The sequence below is a fragment of the Pseudorasbora parva genome, chromosome 20 (assembly GCF_024679245.1).
Source record: "Pseudorasbora parva isolate DD20220531a chromosome 20, ASM2467924v1, whole genome shotgun sequence".
NCBI lineage: Eukaryota > Metazoa > Chordata > Actinopteri > Cypriniformes > Gobionidae > Pseudorasbora > Pseudorasbora parva.
Genome location: NC_090191.1, coordinates 38,228,021 through 38,247,050, shown reverse-complemented (window position 1 = coordinate 38,247,050; position 19,030 = coordinate 38,228,021). Strand labels below are relative to the sequence as shown.

At 38.0% G+C, this 19,030-nt stretch overlaps 1 protein-coding gene across 1 annotated transcript in view; it reads right to left on the bottom strand.

Annotated features, from left to right (window-relative positions):
- Positions 1-380: 380 nt before the first annotated feature.
- tmtc1 (transmembrane O-mannosyltransferase targeting cadherins 1) overlaps positions 381-19,030 on the bottom strand; it is a 60,378-nt gene continuing 41,728 nt past the window's right edge. Inside the window, exons 9-20 of the mRNA XM_067427216.1 lie at positions 17,456-17,577; positions 14,417-14,584; positions 12,612-12,725; positions 10,193-10,336; positions 9,980-10,088; positions 9,774-9,876; positions 8,322-8,457; positions 8,072-8,216; positions 7,653-7,790; positions 6,564-6,686; positions 2,908-2,985; positions 381-1,510 (exon numbers count right to left, since the gene is read on the bottom strand). Of these exons, the coding sequence (XP_067283317.1) occupies positions 1,388-1,510; positions 2,908-2,985; positions 6,564-6,686; positions 7,653-7,790; positions 8,072-8,216; positions 8,322-8,457; positions 9,774-9,876; positions 9,980-10,088; positions 10,193-10,336; positions 12,612-12,725; positions 14,417-14,584; positions 17,456-17,577 (1,503 nt within the window). The 3' untranslated portion in view covers positions 381-1,387. The remainder of the gene's footprint in view (positions 1,511-2,907; positions 2,986-6,563; positions 6,687-7,652; positions 7,791-8,071; positions 8,217-8,321; positions 8,458-9,773; positions 9,877-9,979; positions 10,089-10,192; positions 10,337-12,611; positions 12,726-14,416; positions 14,585-17,455; positions 17,578-19,030) is intronic.

The window sequence follows — 19,030 nt, the reverse complement described above, 5'->3', positions numbered from 1 at the left end:
TGATATATATATATATAAAATCCTAAAACCTTTTTATTTCCATAAATGTTTTATGCAAGATTTTGGATATTTTCGGAGCGCTATGAAAAATAAGTTTTTCTTGTTCAATATCTGAGATTACAAATATTGTTAGGTTAGATGAAATAAAATTCTGAAATCATATTGCAAAATTGCATATTGCATCACACTGCTAAATCTGTTTCAGACCCGTGAGCTTTGTGTGCGTTTTAATAGTGATGTTAAAACAGTGGGATGAACACAGAATTACAGAATTCAATGCAACCGTTTCATTTGGCTAATTTAACTCTGATAAAAAGGGATTGCACAGATTATTGGCCACCCAGAGCAAATCAACACCTCCAAACACAAGAGCACATTCATAAGTATCGGATAATATTTATTAAATAATCATACATTACTTCACATTGGTTTCTGCTGTGACATGTTTAGCACGGCTGCTGCCGAATTCAAGAAATCTTCTTGATGACAAAAATGCAAAAATGCAAAAAATGTTCCTAATGAAAAAAATGTAAGTGCAAAGATTACGGTGTAATCAAGAGTACTGCATGACAATCTCTGGCCAGCGAAAATATGACTAAAATCCATCTAATGTCACGCTGACCCGACGATACATCGTTATGTATGATATCCATAATTCCAATTTAAAGAGACGTCAGTATTATAGCTTATGAGGAGAAAAAATATGACATGTAATTCACTGCACAGGTCAAAAAACGCCTTTAGTCCAAGATACATTCCACAATAATGATGCATGTACAAGATAAAAGATCAAATTAAAGCACATGTTGAGCGACCCTGTCTTTTTTTCCTTCATTTAAACCACTTATGTAAAATAAAATAAAAACATGGTAGCAAAATACAAGCAGATCTGCTGTGTTCATGGAACACAGTAGACGGCCAGTCATATTTGAAAAACTTGCAGCATTTGTCTGAAACGCTTTGCAATCAGCGAAGCAGAACGGAGCCGCTGCGGTCGAGTGGAACGGCTCCACATCCGGAAAAAAAATCACTCTCAGTCTCAGAGATGGCTCCTCTGCTTACACGCCTGACGGTGAGGATTAAAACCAGAAGAAGCGCTCAGTTCCTGATGATCTGCAGCCGGGCTTTGGAGACGAGAACGGTGATGAACTTCTGAAATGTGTTGAGAGATTGCACGTTGAACTGATACGCTGAGGTCAGTAGTGGGTTCAGAGGCTATTATTTCTATCCTCGAGCCCCTCTGTAAACTCTGGAGGGGAAGAAGCAGTCATTAATCATCTCCTGAGTCCAAACTGTGGTTTGCATGTCTTGGTTCGCTCCCTCTTCGCTCGTCTCCTGGTTACATGTCCTCCGTCCTTTGGCTGATAGTTCAGGTCTCGCTGTTCCTCTAGGCCCCTTGTAGTTTTTTCTCTAGTCTGTCCAGCTTGGCCAGATTTTCCTTCAGCAGTTTGGAGCTGGGTGAGAGGAGAAGAGCTCTTTGGTAGTACATTCGCGCCGCTGCATAGTCCCCCTAAAAAAAAAAAATCAAAAACAAGCACACTTCAGGTTACAATGACAGGACAGAGTGCTTGGGTCAGTCTCACGAGGAAAGGTCATATTTCACCTAATCAAAAGAAATAAAACAAACTATATTTAAAATATTAAGGAACATTATGTTTTTGTGCATTTTTCCCTCCAAATTATCATTACTTAAAAAAAAAACTTTCATTATTATTGTAATGCAGTCATAAAAATAATGTTTTTTTTCTTAAAGATTCAGAATAAATTATAATTTTTGACAAAACATTTAGAATTTTTGACATTTATTCAGAATAAATGTAATTGTTTATTTTTTAATTAATTAACTGAAAATAAGTAAATGTATCCTATTTGAATATTTTGTAATGTAAAACAAAACCAATTCTTTACAATTGGTTATATACAGTATGTATACATATTTACATACTCAGAAATACGTACACACACACACACACACACACACACACACACACACACACACACACACACACACACACACACACACACACACACACACGCACACGCACACGCACACGCACACGCACACGCACACGCACACGCACACGTCATGTTTCCATGTTTTATGGGGACTTTCCATAGGCGTAATGGATTTCATACTGGACAAACTGGACATTCTATCCCCCTACACTGCCCCTGCCCCTAAACCTGCCCATCACAGGAAACATTCTGCATTTTTACTTTCTCAAAAAAACTCCTTCTGTGTGATTTATAAGATGTTTTCCTCATGGGGACCTAAAAATGTCCCCACAAGGACAAGGATTTCGGATATTGCCATCTTTGTGGGGACATTTTGTCCTCATAACGTAGGGATTACCAGGTCTCACACACACACACACACACACACACACACACACACACACACACACACACACACACACACACACACACACACACACACACACACACACACACACACACACACACACACACACACACACACACACACACACACACACACACACACACACACACGCTACTGAGAATAAATTATCACAAATAATAATGTCAGAATTATTTAAGGTCCTTAGCTTAATTTTCTTAATGCATTGCAAACTATTTATTTCTTTATGCAAAATATATTTCCTGGTGAAATTGCTTATCAGTTTTCATCAGGCCATTTCAATGCCATTTCATTTTTTTGTGCATTCTCACAAAATATAATAACAAAACAGTTTCAGAATGATGATAAAAGATTAAGATTTAAATATGAAAAAAAAAAAAACAGTTTGTCTGGTTCAAGATAATGCCACATTCATCCATGTTCCAACATCTGAGATTAAAAATATTGTTATGTTAGATGAAATCAAACGAGAATCTTAAATCATTTTGCAAATTCAGTAGAAGTAGAACGTGTCTCTGCCAGCATACCTTGATATGCTGAATGCCGCCCATATTCATCCAGGCCTGTGATTGGTCAGGTTTGAGCTCGACAGCAAGCTTGTAGCTCTGGAAACATTAGATCAACACATGACATATTATGTATGGTAAAAACATGATATGTAGCCAATGATGAATTCAACAGCATTAAACCACCGGCAAGATTCAACCTATTATAATAGTTCTGGTCTGTGTAAGAAACATGATCCATTTAAGAAGAAAGAAAGAAAAAAAAACACTGGCAGTGAATGTAATAGTCTGGCTCCACTGCAGATGTGGTGTTGAAATACCGCAAAAAGCCTTTTTGTTTAGGGCTTTATAATTGAGCTTTGAACTGGATAGCAGCATTATGTAAACCTGAGACCAGCCTGTTCTCATCTGTCCCTTTGCGGTCAAAATAAAACTACAGGCCAGATATTAGCAGGAGACCTGGAATGAGTCCAGGAACAAAGAATGCAACTGTAACAGTCAATTTTGTTAACCAGACATTTTGCTGAAGAAACTTAATTTAAGTCCTTTTAAGGTTAAGAACAAAGCTTCCAGCACGAGACGAAGTCTGGACTGTTTATTTTAGGAGATGAAAGGCTGCGGCTGACGCTCCTGTGAGAGGATCAGGGCACCGCCAAGGAACAGTGTGAAGAAGAGAGATCACAATTACGCGACATTTGTTGCATGTAGCCAGACTTTAGTTTAGACTTGGCTTATTATGACCATGACCTGAACATGAAGTGTCCTGATTGACATGTTCAATTTTGCCAGGTGTGTGTACAAAACAAGCCCAATTTCTATAAAAAACCTATTTAATCATGGCTCGGAAATCCCATTCCAGGGGGTACAAAACTGTGTCCCGAAGAGTGGGAGCGTCGCTTCAACCCGCAGATTGAAAAAAAAAACTGTTATTGCTATTTATTTAACAGTTCTTTCTGGTTCTTGAAACTAACTGCCTGAAAGTCTTTTTCAGTTGTGTGATATTTCCCCAGTGTCAACACTTTTCACCGTTTCTGTCACTCTCGGAAAAAAATTGTGATGGCTAAACGACTGGGTCAGAGCATCTCCAAAACTGCAGCTCTTGTGGGCTGTTCCCGGTCTGCAGTGGTCAGTATCTATCTAAAGTGCTCCAAGGAAGGAACAGAGGTGAACCGGCGACAGGGTCATGGGGGGCCAAGGCTCATCGATGCACGTGGGGAGTGAAGGCTGGCCTGTGTGGTCCGATCAAACACACGAGCTACTGGAGCTCAGATTGCTTAAGTTATATTGTTATGAAAATTATTTATGATCCTAAAGGCTTTATTGTCTTTATGCAAAGTATTTTCTAAAATATTTTATTTAATAATAAAACATGTTTTTTTAGTTATTGTCAGTATGAATTGCATTTCTATATGTATGTCAAACCCAAAAATAAGTCTCAAGTCTCATGCTTCTCTGATGACTGATAAAACCCTGTAAATCTTGACTTGGATTTATAAAATCATCCAGTCAAATTAGAGCTTTCCATTTGGGTAACTTGCACTTTTCATGTGTGATATGCATCAAATGTTTGCTGAACTGTCTGTAGGCAAACTACCAAGGTTATTTTCGTAAACGAAAACTGAAACTAAGACTAAAACTATTGGTCAAAAAACATTTTCGTAAACTGAAATAAAATTTAAAAATCTGAATAAATAAAAAACTAAAACTAAACGAAACTAACTACTCTTACTAAAAAACTAACTGAAATAAAATAATAATTAGCAAAAATAAATATTCGTTTTCGTTGTTAATAAGCTCTCTTTAATGTGGTGGAAAATCTGACTGTGGCGGTTGAGGGAGTGTCTATTGCGCCACTGCGCGTGAAGTGAGCTGAGGAGATTAACCGCTGTCCTGTGACGGACGCGTGCAGACAGGCAACACATCGCCAGTCCTAAACGGGAGTTCACAAAGAATCAATGCGTCCGTGGCAGTGAAAGGGGAAATAATAACACAAGGTAATGAGATGCACGTTGAACTTCTTTTAAGCTCACTGTTTTAGAATGCTGTTTCTTACGTGACGAGAGACGCAGGCGCAAAAGTCAGCAACTATATTAGCAAATAACGTTACTAGCCTACTGTGCGTTTGAGATTTCATGTTTGCATAATATTGACAGGCTCAAAGGTGTTATCATAATCATTTACTACTAATAATATTATTATCTGTGTGGAGACATTTCCCCACAAAGTATGGAATACCAGGACACACACACACACACACACACACAGGTTTGTTTCACTATATAAGTGAGGACATTGCATGGACTTCCATTGATTTTATATCAGGTTAATGATATTTTATATCCCCTAACCCAACCCCTATCCCTAAACCTACCCATCCCAAGAACGTGCAAAACAATAGATTTAAATAAAAACATGTTTTGGCCGATTTATAAGCCTTTTTATCTAGTGAGGACCAGTCAAATGTCCTGTCAGTTATCATAATATTTTACTAGATAAGTGAGGACATTGGTCCCCTTTACAATTATAGCACAACAAACACACACACACACACACACACACACACACATGTCTGGTGCGCTATCTTTGTGGGGACTTGCCATATAGACGTAATGGTTTTTATACCATACAAACCATATATTCTATCCCCCTACACTGCCCCTGCCCCTGCCCCTAAACCTACCCATCACAGGAAACTTTCTACATTTTTACATTTTCAAAAGAACTCATTATGTATGATTAATAAGCTTTTGTACCCATGGGGACCTCAATTTAGGTCCCCACGGTGACACGAGTCCCCATGAGTCTGTGTGCATTCAGTTTGAAGTCATCACCAGGCTAGAAAAACATGTGTACACACACACACACACACACACACACACACACACACACACACACACACACACACACACACACACACACACACACACACACACACACACACACACACACACACACACACACACACACACAGAGCAAAACAGTGTGTAGACACTGCTAGCCTACATTGTACTACTGAAGAAATTAAAATAAGCTTTTAATTGTTTAACAATATTTCATCTGTTATGAGTGAGTTTGTCTGGAATCTATAATTTTTACTTTTATATTTTACGTTGCATCTATTTTGTTCTTTAAGATAGATCCTGTATAGGTCACAGTTTGACTCAAGCTTTTTTGCTCAAAGGTGAAGACCCAACTTTACTGCATTTTTTGTAAGACCGTCCTGGGTTTAAACAATAATGCTCGTTTATCAAGTTATTTCACTTAAGGATGTTTAGTAAGATTAAACTCTAATCTGTTAATTAAACTTTGCTGAAATTAAAAACCTTGATTTGGTCTCTACACTTCATTATGGTAACTCTGCTAAACTATAATTACTAAAACTAAAACTGAAACTAAATAAATAAAAACTAAATAGATATGTATTTGCAAAATAAAAACTAAACTAAAACTAGCAAAACCATTTGTAAAACTAACTAAAACTAAACTGAAATTTGTAGCAAAATTGAAAACGATAATAAAATAAAAACTAATTTAAAAAAGCAAAACTATAATAACCTTGCAAACTACAACCTAGTAAACAAGACTTTCTTAAAAGGGAATGTTTGAAGAGGATTGTGAAGGGGAATATTTGAAGTGGACTGTTGTTCTGTCCATCTGACAGCTGCAGGTGAAGTTACCTGGAAGGCTTGATCAAGCTCGTTCATCTCTCTGAGCTGGTTACCCATGGAGAAGTGCAGCTCCGCTCTCACTGCAGGCTCTGACGGCTCCTGCTGCAGTGCTGTCTTCAATGCATCCAACGCCTGAAACACAAACACATGCTCATTAAGCTCAAAACTAGTGCTGAACTTCTTCTTTTTGAGCTTCTTCGACTGCGAGAGAGTGCTCTCAGGAGGCGCTGAGATTTCTCTCTGAGGCAGAATAAAAATAAATTATGTGCAAAGACTGAATCTCACTGAGATTCAGTAAAATGTTCTTTTGAATCGCCAACCTCAGCAATGAAATTAGACCAGGGCAAAATTAAGCTCCAGCATGAGCACCAAATTAACGGGAAAAATCTTTGAGTGTTTTTCGTTTCAGTACAAGATAGAGCTGCACGATTCTAGATAAAATAAGTATGAGTATGTTTTGTTTCAAATAGTCAGTCAATTTAAAATGTTTAATTCATTAGAATGAATATTTAATTTTTTTTTTAAAGTTTACATGAATGTTCAGTAATGAATGAGCTGTTTCATTACTGGACGAATCAGCGTTTTTGAACGAATCTCTTAAATGAATGATTCAATGACTCACTCATAACGACTTTACTTGTTTCATTATTGAATGAATCGGCATTTCTGAACAAATCTATTGAATGAATGATTCAATGACAAATACATTTTTATGTCACTTGTCGCCACCATGCAATCGATGCAATTGTTTTTTTGAAACTTTAAGTTACTTTCTAAAGGTGTTTTGCTGTATTTTGATCACTATTGAAGACATCAGTGTTCTTTTATCCCAGCACTTCTTTGAAAATCTGAATAGTTGTAACACAGAAATGATGATTCTGTGTGGATGTGAAGCTGTTTGATACCTAAACATGATGATGGCTCTCTCTGGATCAGCGGGAACACAGATTTGAATGTACCAGTGTGATTTTGACAAATGGTTAGACACAGGCGAATCGCTGTCATTTACGAAAACGACTAAGTTGGCGCTTGAATCGAGATCACAATCTTTTAATGATTATTCGTGCAGCTCTAGTACACAAACACACGTACACGCACCTCAGTGTGGTTGCCTTGTTTGCTGTAGATGGCAGACAACAAGCGGTAACATTCAATGCAGTTGCTGGTCTTTGAAATGATGCCCAGGGTCATTTTCTCTGCCTCTGCAGAACGACCTGCCATGGCTAAAACCTGCGCCTGTGAAGACAACGAGATGGGAAGAGACAAAACAAGTTAAAAAAGGAAAGAGCGAATGAAAGAGCGGCCAGAAAGGAACCCGAGAGGTTGCGGCCTTTGTTTCTCGAGGCGGTGATGTGAATCACAGTAATGGTTCTGTGGAGACTCAATTAAGCTGACGTTACACGCTTCAAAGATGCTGACAGTTGTAACAACATTAAATCTAACTAGTCGGATTGTAAAAAAAGACTAAGATAGGCAGTGCTGGGCATTTTTGGGCTAAAAAGTCACTGTAATCTCACCAGGGCGAGCCAGATATCAGTGCTGTCGGGCTGCAGTGTGGCTGCCTCTCTGTAAACCTCCAGTGCCTCCTCGTATCTACCTGTGTTGTAATATAAAGCCCCAAGAGGGGTCAGGATATCCACTTTACGAACCACTTGCAGAGCCCTGTGTGAGGCACACACAAACACACACGTGTTTTAGTTTACAGTTGTGTAAGCTGGATACACTGTTAAGACTATACAGTTTCATTTACCAGTAGTCTCATTTTACCTTTTGTACCATAGCTCCGCCTCTTTATTATCATTGGACGAGCGAAGAAGACGGCCCAGGTTCACCATGGCAACATAGTGAGCTGGCTTGAGATGCACTGCTTCCTGGTAATGAAAGGCTGCACGGTCCCCATGACCTAAAAGCGACAGACAATATGTATACACTGCAAAAAAATGCTTTTCTTACTTAGAATTTTGGTCTTGTTTTCAGTCCAAATAAATCAAGATGAATTAACTAGACAACTTAAATGGCATAAGATATTATGTCTTGTTTTCCTGGAGAGAAAAAAACCAAACTAAATGAAGTGAGTTTTTGCTTAAAACATGCAAAAGGATCTGCCAGTGGGCTAAGAAAAATGATTTTAATTTAAACTGAAACAAGATTATTAGATTAGGTGTGGTTTAGGGTTAGTTGCATGTAATTATGCACAATTTAAAGTAATTATATAGCAACTACATGTAACATGCATAACAAGAACACTATACAATAAACTTTTACCTTATTTTTCTTAACCGATTGGTAGATCATTTTGCTTGTTTTTTGATGTTGTTTTTTTAAAGGGATCTTTTTGGGATTTTTGTGCTTTTATTGGATAGGACAGTAGAGATTTGAAAGGAAAGCGTGTGGTGGAGAGAGAGGGGAACAGGATCAGCAAAGGACCTCGAACTGGGAATCGAAGGTCGGGTTGCCGGACTATACATCGGAGCTAACCACCCAGGCTTTCCCAGAGGATTTCCCCCCCCCAAAAACAAGACAATACCTGATCATTTTACTGGTCTAGTAAATGCATCCTGATTTATGAATTTTTAGTTATTTTGACTGGAAACGAGACAAAAATCCTAAGTAAGATTTTTTTTTTTTTCTGTGTAGGTGCATAAAATGTGGTTGAAATGAAGCTTTAAAAGCCTATAGAAAGACATCATACCCTGTGAAAATCTTCACCTTTTGTCACATTACACCCTGGAAAATAAAATGAATTTTATTTTTATCTGTATGTACATATTACAGCCCTCATCATCAAAGTGAAACTAACATTTTAAAATGGAAAAACTAGAATAACAGGGTTCAAAGTCATCACGATTTAATAATAAAGTAATAATTAGGAAAGTATTAAATCAGGGGACTTATGACTTTTCCAAACCCTGTAATTCTAGTTTTTTCCATTTTAAAATGTTATTTTCACTTTGATGATGAGGGTTATAATAATGTGTACATACAGATACAAATAAAGTCAGACTTCATTCATTTTATTTTCCAGGGTGTAATGTGATAAAAGGTGAAGATTTTCACAGGGTATGATGTCTTTCAATAGACACTGCATGTATTAATCACTAGAGATTAGGGCCAGTAAAACCCTCAAGTGACAATCATTTAACAATGCCCTGGCAACCATTTAAAGACCCTAAAGATAATCTAGAGTTTCAATAATTTAAAGTGAAATAAGTTTCTTACCCGTGTCCACCAGGAACACACCATAATTGTTATGGAGGTCAGAACTTTCGGGACAGTTCTCAATACCCTTGGTGTAAATTTCATTTGCTTCTTTTGAATGTCCCTACACACACAAACAAATCCTTTTTAAAGCAATGCAAAAATGTCTAACCATAACTGAAAAGATCACTTTGTATGTGTCAGTAACTGAATGGAGAGAGCCAGACCTGGTCAGCATATAGAGAGGCGAGACTGGAGTACGCATCAGCGAAATGGGGACCGAACCGAATCGATTCCTTCAACATCCTCTCCGCCTCTTCCTCCTTCCCCTGAGACCTGGAAAACAAGATCACCATCATCCTCTCCCTCATACACACAGACATACTGTGTGTGAAACCAAAGGGAGCGGGCGCAAGTAATGTGCAATAGGGTGCATTTACTTCAGAAGATTGCCCAGGTTGAAGAGAGCTCTGTTGTGCTGAGGGTTAATGTCCAGCGCTCTCCTGTAATAAACTTCAGCCTCCTCAGCCTGATGAGTCAGCGTGCCCAGATTATTCAGAGCACTGGCATGTCGAGGGTACAGTCTACACAAACACAGAGGAAGATATTAGGATTCACATAGCCAATGAAAGTGCTAATACGGCATCTATATCACATGATAAAAATCTTGTATAAATATATAAACAATCATGGTCACACTGTAGATAAGGGTCCAATTCTCACTATTGACTAACTATAAAATATGACTTTTGCCTCAATAAACTGCTAATTACTGTTTATTAAAGGTACAATAATGCGATTGTCTCTCATTAGCAATCGCTCCAGTGGCCTCGTTCCGCTCCAGCGGCTTTTAGCCCCACCCTGCTTCATACTACTAGCCTGGATGCCAGCCGAACTTGTCCCCGCCCACAAAATGTTTAGGTCGGACAGTTCAGTCTGGCCTTGCTCCATAGAGGAGTAATTATCCCCGAACAGAAACTGTTCAGACCAATGAGATCATCAGGGCGGGCTTTAGACGATGACGGACAGATGATCAACAGTAACGTAATCATCACGCCATCAAAGGGGCTTGGATTATATTTTTTTAATCCTAAACGGAGAGCTTGTTTGTATCAGCATTCACCTTCACAATTTCTCTCAAAAATGATGATCATGTTGGGTAAGTACTCTGTGTATCATTAAATTATTAAAATTTTTTACAACACCGGCAAAGATCGTGTATTCCAGCCTGATTTCAGCGCACGTGCAGACAGGGTTGCCAAGTTTTTACAACAAAACCCGCCAACTACTAGCCCTAAACGATAGCTTCTCAGGGGGTTCTCCGGGGGGAAAATGGCGTTTGGGGGGTAAAATGTGTGTTATTTTGGCAAGGTTGCCTGCTAAAATTATCACATAATAGTTGATGTCTTTCCTGGTTTGGTTGAAACACGCCCAATAATCACAGCCCAATGGAGCAGTTACAGACTCATATTCTGACTAGAATTGAGTATGACCGCGTCAGGCTATCATACTACAGTAACGTTAATAAATCCTTAATACATTAGCTCATCCATGAATACGATTTCTGCCCAAGTTCAGTCGGATTGTTTTCCACCAGACTCCCATGATTCCACAAAATCAAGGCGACCTCTAACGGCAGAAATTACATATTGAACATATGATATATACATATGCCTTTAATTCAAATCAAGTCACCTTTATTTATGTAGCACTTTATACAATACATATGGTTTCAAAGCAGCTTTACACTTTATAGATGAAATGAGCTAATTTAATAATTGATGATCTTTACAACGGACCTGAATCAACACTGAACTGACTTCAGTTCTGCAGAAAACAGTGATGTCATCGTTCAGTTCAGGTCTCAAACAACAGCGTCAGGGAAGTCAAATCAATAATATTGTTGAATATTAAGTGTTTATTAATAGTTTAGTAAGGTAGTTGTTTAGTTTAGGAATGGGGTAGCATTAAGGGATATTTAATATGGTCATGCAATAAATTATGTGCTTTATAAGTACTAATAAACAGACAAAATGTAAGTGCATGCTAATAAGCAACTAGTTAATAGTGAAAACTGGACCATAATTATTTTGTATACATGATAAATTAATTGTATAAATATTTTATCAAACCAACATTAACCAACTTGAAACCTGTTATTGTGTTGCAAAACCCAGCTATTATCTTAAACCTGGTTTATTTTTAACTGAATATGGAACTAAATATGATTTTATATCACAGGATAAAAATACTGTATACAAATATTATTACATATACATTATAAAATAATTGTATACATATTTTAATATTTAGTTTATTTGCTGTATGGACTGACCACTGGATATTTATTACACGGAATTATTATCGATCACAGAAAATTGCTACACGTTGTTGGTAACACTTTATTTTAAAGTGTCTTTTTTACATAAGTTACATGAACTTACTACAGTAATAACAGTAAATTATGCATAATTACATGCAACTAACCCTAATCCTACCCTAACGCTATAATAAGTACATGTTGTTCATTAATATTACTCAGTCCTTTAATATATAATTACACTGTAATAATGACACCTTAAAATTAAGTGTAACCACAATGTTCATATTAATGTAAAATTGTAGGAAGAAAACAGGGGTGCTACAAAATGCTTTCTTCAGCGGACAAAACCATTCAGCATCAAAATGTTCTCATCATGCCCACACACACACACACACACACACACACACACACACACACACACACACACACACACACACACACACACACACACACACACACACACACACACACACACACACACACATACACACACACACACACACACACACACACACACACACACACACACACAGTACCTGAGGGCTGTTTTATAGTGGTAAATGGCTTCTTGGTTTCGCCCTCTGTCCTTCAGGAAGTTGGCATAGTTGTAATGAACTTTAGCATTGTGAGGTAAAGTCTGAATGCCAGACCTGACGGAGGTGAAAGGAAATAGTGCAGGACCCAGAAGGCATACAGAAAGAAAACATTTCGTATTCACTTTTTTGAAGGAGGTGAATCCAAAGAATGCAAAACTAAATCCATTTCATGCTAATTGCATAAATAAAAACAGGGAAATACATATGTAGTGGCACATAAAATGTGAGAAAATGTTGGCCAAAAATTCTGGAAAATCCAATTGAACCAGCTTTAAACGGCAGATGGAACATGTTAGATCAGGACAAGGCAACTGTGACCCTCAAGATCAATTTCCCTGCAGAATCAACCTTGATCAAACTCCTCTGCCCGTGGCCTTCTAGTAATTCTAGTAAACCTTGATTGGCTTGTTCAGGTGTGTTTGTTTAGGCTTGAAGGTGGAGCTAAACTTGGCGGGAGAGGAATCTTGAGGGGCAACAGTTGCCCACCGCTGTGTAAGATGGTTTCTAGTTGGTTGCTATCTATTTATATTTATATTTATATCTATTTATAGGCCCCAATATTGTTCAAGCGAAATATACTTCAAGTGTGACATCATTTGGAACAAAATCACGCCACATTGAACTTGGTGGTTCAAAACAGCTTTGCCAAAACGAACTTACCGGAAAACTACCAATGGCGATAACATAATAGATAGGTGTGTTCTGTGGCTCCACTGTTTTTCATGTTTAGTACTGTAAAGCTAAGGTGGTATATAATTAAACGTGACATGACTTGACTGGAGTTATTTATTTCAGAGCATGTGCAAACATATCCCCATGCTTTCTTAACTGTTGTTTTCTCACCACTGTGATTTTTGTTGTGTTTGTTTTGTTATATGGAGGAAAGCACACAGCACATTATTTATCTAACCATCACTCTCAGCAGTGTGGACGTCATCGGGATGTTCACTAAAGCCCCTTTCACACTGCACGTCGGACCCGCAATATTCCCGGAACATTGCCGGGTCGCCTTCTGTGTGAAAGCAAACAAGTCCCGGGATTGATTGCCGAATTCGACCCGGGTCGGGTACTAACATTGCGGGATTCGACCCGGGACGAGCGCTGTGTGAACAAAAGCCGAAACTAATGCCGCAACGTGTACGCAGTTATCGTGCGACTCCTAGAGCTTGTTTTTTCAATAATACAAATTATTGAAAATAATTCAATCGTCGGTGTTTTAAACGCAGAGAGTGTCCGTATACAAAAGAAACTCAAATTAAACAAGCAGAAATGTGCGCAAGCTGGACACAAGTCGAGACCACTGAGCTCCTTACTATCCGCGCTGAAGCTGAGATCGCTCGCCAATATACGTCACATCAGGATGTCACTTGTCAACTCGACCCGGGACCGTTAAGCGTTGTTTGTGAAAGCGCACATATTACGGTATTTCGCTGGCAGTGTGAATGGACCAAATCTAGCGGCCCGGGAACAAATGCCGGGTCGCATTATCCGTGTATTTGCCGGAATCGCAGTGTGAAAGGGGCTTATCAGTGTAACGCTGCTTACATATTTTGAACTTCTTTGAACGAAAAGAACTTCGCCTTGAGTATATCAGGGCCTAATAGCTCAGCCAGAGCCTCTTCCGTTAATAATTCAACTAAACCAGCATTAACCAGCTAGAAACCAGTTATTGTGTTGCAAAACCCAGCTATCATCTTAAACTGGTTTATTCTGGATCTTCCAGCAGGAGCTGACTATGAACAGACCTGAACAGGGCTTCTCTGGAGAGCCAGATCTCATTCTGTTGGACAGTCTTCCAGGAAAAGAGGAGGAGGACAACTAGCATGGACACAGTTAGTGCGGCCGCTCCCCAGCGACTGACCACTGAATACAGTCTGTTCAGCCCGTGCACCACCAGAACACAGTAACCCATACTGGACAGACACACAGAGAAAAAGCCTTGGAATGCAGGCAACATTGCATCGACTTTAAACAGGCCTTTGTGTATAACAGGTAATGTAGTGGAGAGAGTATTGCGGGTGGGTGGAAAATGCCATATTTTAAACTATGGGTGCAAATGCATTTCTTCTTCTTTTTCCAGACAGCTAAAATAACTAATTTAAACACATAAAGATGGTGATATCCAAATGGAAAAAGCTTTAGACTTTCACATCCAGATATGAACCATTTCTTAGGGCAGACAGTGAAACTCTCATGAAGAATGGGGATATGATCAAATTTAAAATGTTATGTGTATGCAAGGAAATCATTAAAACAAGACAAGACAAATTACTTTCTGTTAAAAGCTTACTCTTGAAAGTTTCTAACCTATCTGTAGTATCATTGACTTGCTGAATGACATAACACACACTGATATTTAAAAGTGTACCACAAAAATCACAAAAAATAAATAATTAAAATGACACAAATTAACAAATTAACGAATAAACATATAATTAAGTCAAATATATTTTGCATGAATTATTCTGCATCTTAAGAAAATTAATACAAAATGATCTGTATTAAGATATTTAATACAAAAACTGTATAATAAAAAATATAATAAATGCATAATACACAATATTTATATATATGTTATAATATATACAATAATAATTTACAATATTTATAAAATATTTATACTGTTATACACGCACAGTATAATGAGATAGTAAATATTCAACATATTCTAAGATATTATATATATATATATATATATATATATATATCATGTCATTGTATGAAAATATTGCTAATTATTGTGTAAGATGCTGATAGGATTTATTATCTAGTAAGATAAAAAAATCACATACAAAGTCTTTCCAGCACATCTGTGAATTATATTTGTTGACCTGAGGTCATTTTTCAAGGACAAAACCCTCAATTCAAGACTAATCCAATTCGGCATTTCGCCGTGTTTATCTACAGACGCCGGTGTCTCTGTGACACGGTCAAAAGCGGCTCAGGTCAAACACAATTACATGAATCTGCCACAGTGTCGACAGAAAGACAGAGTTAAAAATGGGAATGTCTGGTTTATGTTTTTGCGGTAACTTATTCAATGCTGGAGTGTGTTTGGGGTTTAATTTCAATTCAATATCCTTCCCATCTCATTTTCTTTCTTTGTTTCTCTGCTTTGCTGCACAGGAAACTTATATTTGGAAGGCGACACCTCCCTTTCCCTGTCAACACCCACTCCTCACAAACAGAACATATGAGGACTCCTGCGGTTTCACACACTTTCACTGCTTCCCACACACACACACACACACTTCTAAAACATGTGGTACATTCACAGCTCAAATGAATTTGTCTTGTGATTCTGTTTTGAAGATACACCACCTAAAATAGATTTGTAAGTGTGCAAAACTTGCATCCATAATACTAAGACGTTGTTATTTGGTTGCTAAAATATGCAGCATGTTGTTGTTGTTTTTTGTTTCGCTATGTTCTAAATGATATTTTAGTCTCCAGATATGGTTTAGGTCCTTCATTCTATAAAAATCTGATTCTTTGTGCCTTAATACCCTGCCTGAATATGGAAAGATTCAACATATCCACTTTCTAAATACATGTTATTGATATTGTGAAAGATTCATCCACGTGTATACTTTATTTTTTTATGACCTTTTAATTCTTAGTCAAAATGTCTCAACTTGATCATCCGCTTTTTTTCAACCGACTGTAGTTTAATATGTCGCCAAAGTTTAATACTTAAGGTTTCACCTCAAATTTAAGAAAAAAAAGAAACACACTGAGAAAGAGAAGAGAACACACTATTGAGAACAATAGGAGTTACATAAATAATCTAAAGTAAAATGTCTGTATGCATAACAAGCATAGAGAATTTTGGGGTGGAAGATGTGCTAAGATGTGATGAGATGTAATTATCATGGAAATAAAGTCACAATGAATTCTTTTTACAAAATAATTTAACAGAAACATATTTTTTTCCTTTGAAATCTGAGGTAAAACAACATGATTTCGTGAGATTCTCTGTGAATCAGAGCCAGAGTTCCTCACATTCCTCTCATAGCTGTGTGCTGAAGTGTGTGTGTGTGTGTGTGTGTGAGACTGTATGTGTGTATAAATGGTTTGGCCTCTGAGCCGCAGTGCCGCCCTCACGTGTCTGATCACTATTGCTGTTGGCGTTAACAAAGACAGCACTGCTAATATTTACCCAGCATGCACAGAGAATGCCTGCCTAAATGCCCAAGATAAGTGCCCATCTGATCCTAACACAGGCCATTAAATTCACTGAGCAGAAACCGCTCATTACTCATAACTAAGTGTACTCAGGGATGTAATGCCGTGTGTACGTGTATTTATGTGTGTATGTGGCCGTTTGTCGGGTCACTACTACACTCCGAGCTAATAAGATAATTTTTGAATAACCTCGATTAAATACCTCGCCTCATTGTTCAAATTTCTGTTAATTTCTGCAGTTAACACACACACACACACACACACACACACACACACACACACACACACACACACACACACACACACACACACACACACACACACACACACACACACACACACACACACACACACACACACACACACACACACACACATACACGATATCAGTGGTGCATTATGGGACACAGGGCTCAAGACAGATTATGTACTGTTATCAGTGGGATGAAGGAGAACGAGAGAGAGAAAAATGGGGGTTGAATTTGTAAAGCTCTAAAAAAATATATTTTGCAGAGCAAGGAATGTTTTTAAAGGACATTTTCTCTGGCTGTCGCAATATATATTTTTACAGGCGCACACAAACACACATGCACACAAACCTGGGCATGTAGAGAACTCTTTCCGCCACCACAAATCCCACGCGGAAGAACAGATTACTGGCTGGGATGAAGGGAAAGACCAGGAACAGCACGCCCACCAACACCTCCTTCCCTTTCATCTTCTACACAAAGAGAAAGAGAGAGAGATGGAGAGAGAAACCAGAGGTTGTTTCTATCAGAGAAGCAAGAACAAAACAATATCAAAGTTTTCTACATTTCCTTCAGGAAATGCCAGTAGCTCTTGCATATGTAAAACCTGCAGCCACAATATTAGAGCATTGCTATTTTGTTGCCAAGGTGTTGCTATGAAGATGCTATGGCACTATGACTATGGTATGCTGGGTGGTTTTTAACTGTGTTGCTTTTAGGTTGCTAGGCTTCTGTAATTAAGTTGGATTTCGTTTTTTACGTGCATTGTGGTCGATGTGGTATTTAACTGCGTTTCTATGAAGTTGCTGAGGTCGCTATGGTATTCTGAATGGAACTGTGTTGCCATGAGGTTGCTAGGGTGTTGCACTGAAGTCGCTTAGGTAGTCTGAGTGTTTTATGCATGTTGGCATGGTATTCTGAGTGTTTTTAAATGTTTTCTAAGCTGTTAGGATGTTACTATGAGGTCGCTATGGTAGTCTGAGAGGTTAATTGTGTTGCACTGAAGTTGCTATGGTAGTCTGAGTGTTTTTAACGGTTTGCTAGGTTGTTAGGTTGTAAGTTTTTCATCTGCCAGGTGAAAATCTTAATAAGAAACTATAAGCATAAGAAACACAGGAAATTATAGGCAAAACTTTCCTCAGCAAACCTTATTTGATGTATCACTTATGTCTGAAGCACACACAGTGTGAGGTGAAATATGAGTTTAATATCGTAGATAATATCGTTACCTAGGTTTTTAGGATGTTACTATGAGGTCGCTATGGTAGTCTCAGTGGTTAATTGTATTGCAATGAAGTTGGTATGGTATTCTGAGTGTTATAAGCATGTCGGTATGGTATTCTAAGTGTTTTTAACGGTTTGCTAGGATGTTAGGGTGTTGCTATGAGGTTGCTACGGTAGTCTGAGTGGTTAACTGTGTTGTTATGAGGTTGCTAGGGTGTTGCAATGAAGTTGCTACGATATTCTGAGTGTTTTAAGCATGTTGGTATGGTATTCTGAGTGTTTTAAGCATGTCGGTATGGTATTCTAAGTGTTTTTAACGGTTTGCTAGGTTGTTAGGGTGTTGCTATGAGGTTGCTACGGTAGTCTGAGTGGTTAACTGTTGCTATGAGGTTGCTAGAGTATTGCAATTAAGTTTTTAAGGTATTATGAGTACTTTTTTACACATTGCTATGTGCTCAATATGGTATTCTGAGTGGTTTTTAACTGTTTCTAAGGTGTTGCTATGAAGTTGCTATGGTATTTGGATTGTTTTAGCACTTTGTTTTGATGTCACTATGGTATTCTAAGAGGTTAACTGTGTTGCTATGAGGTTGCTAGGGTATTGCAATTAAGTTTTTAAGGTATTATGAGTACTTTTTTACACATTGCTATGTGCTCAATATGGTATTCTGAGTGGTTTTTAACTGTTTCTAAGGTGTTGCT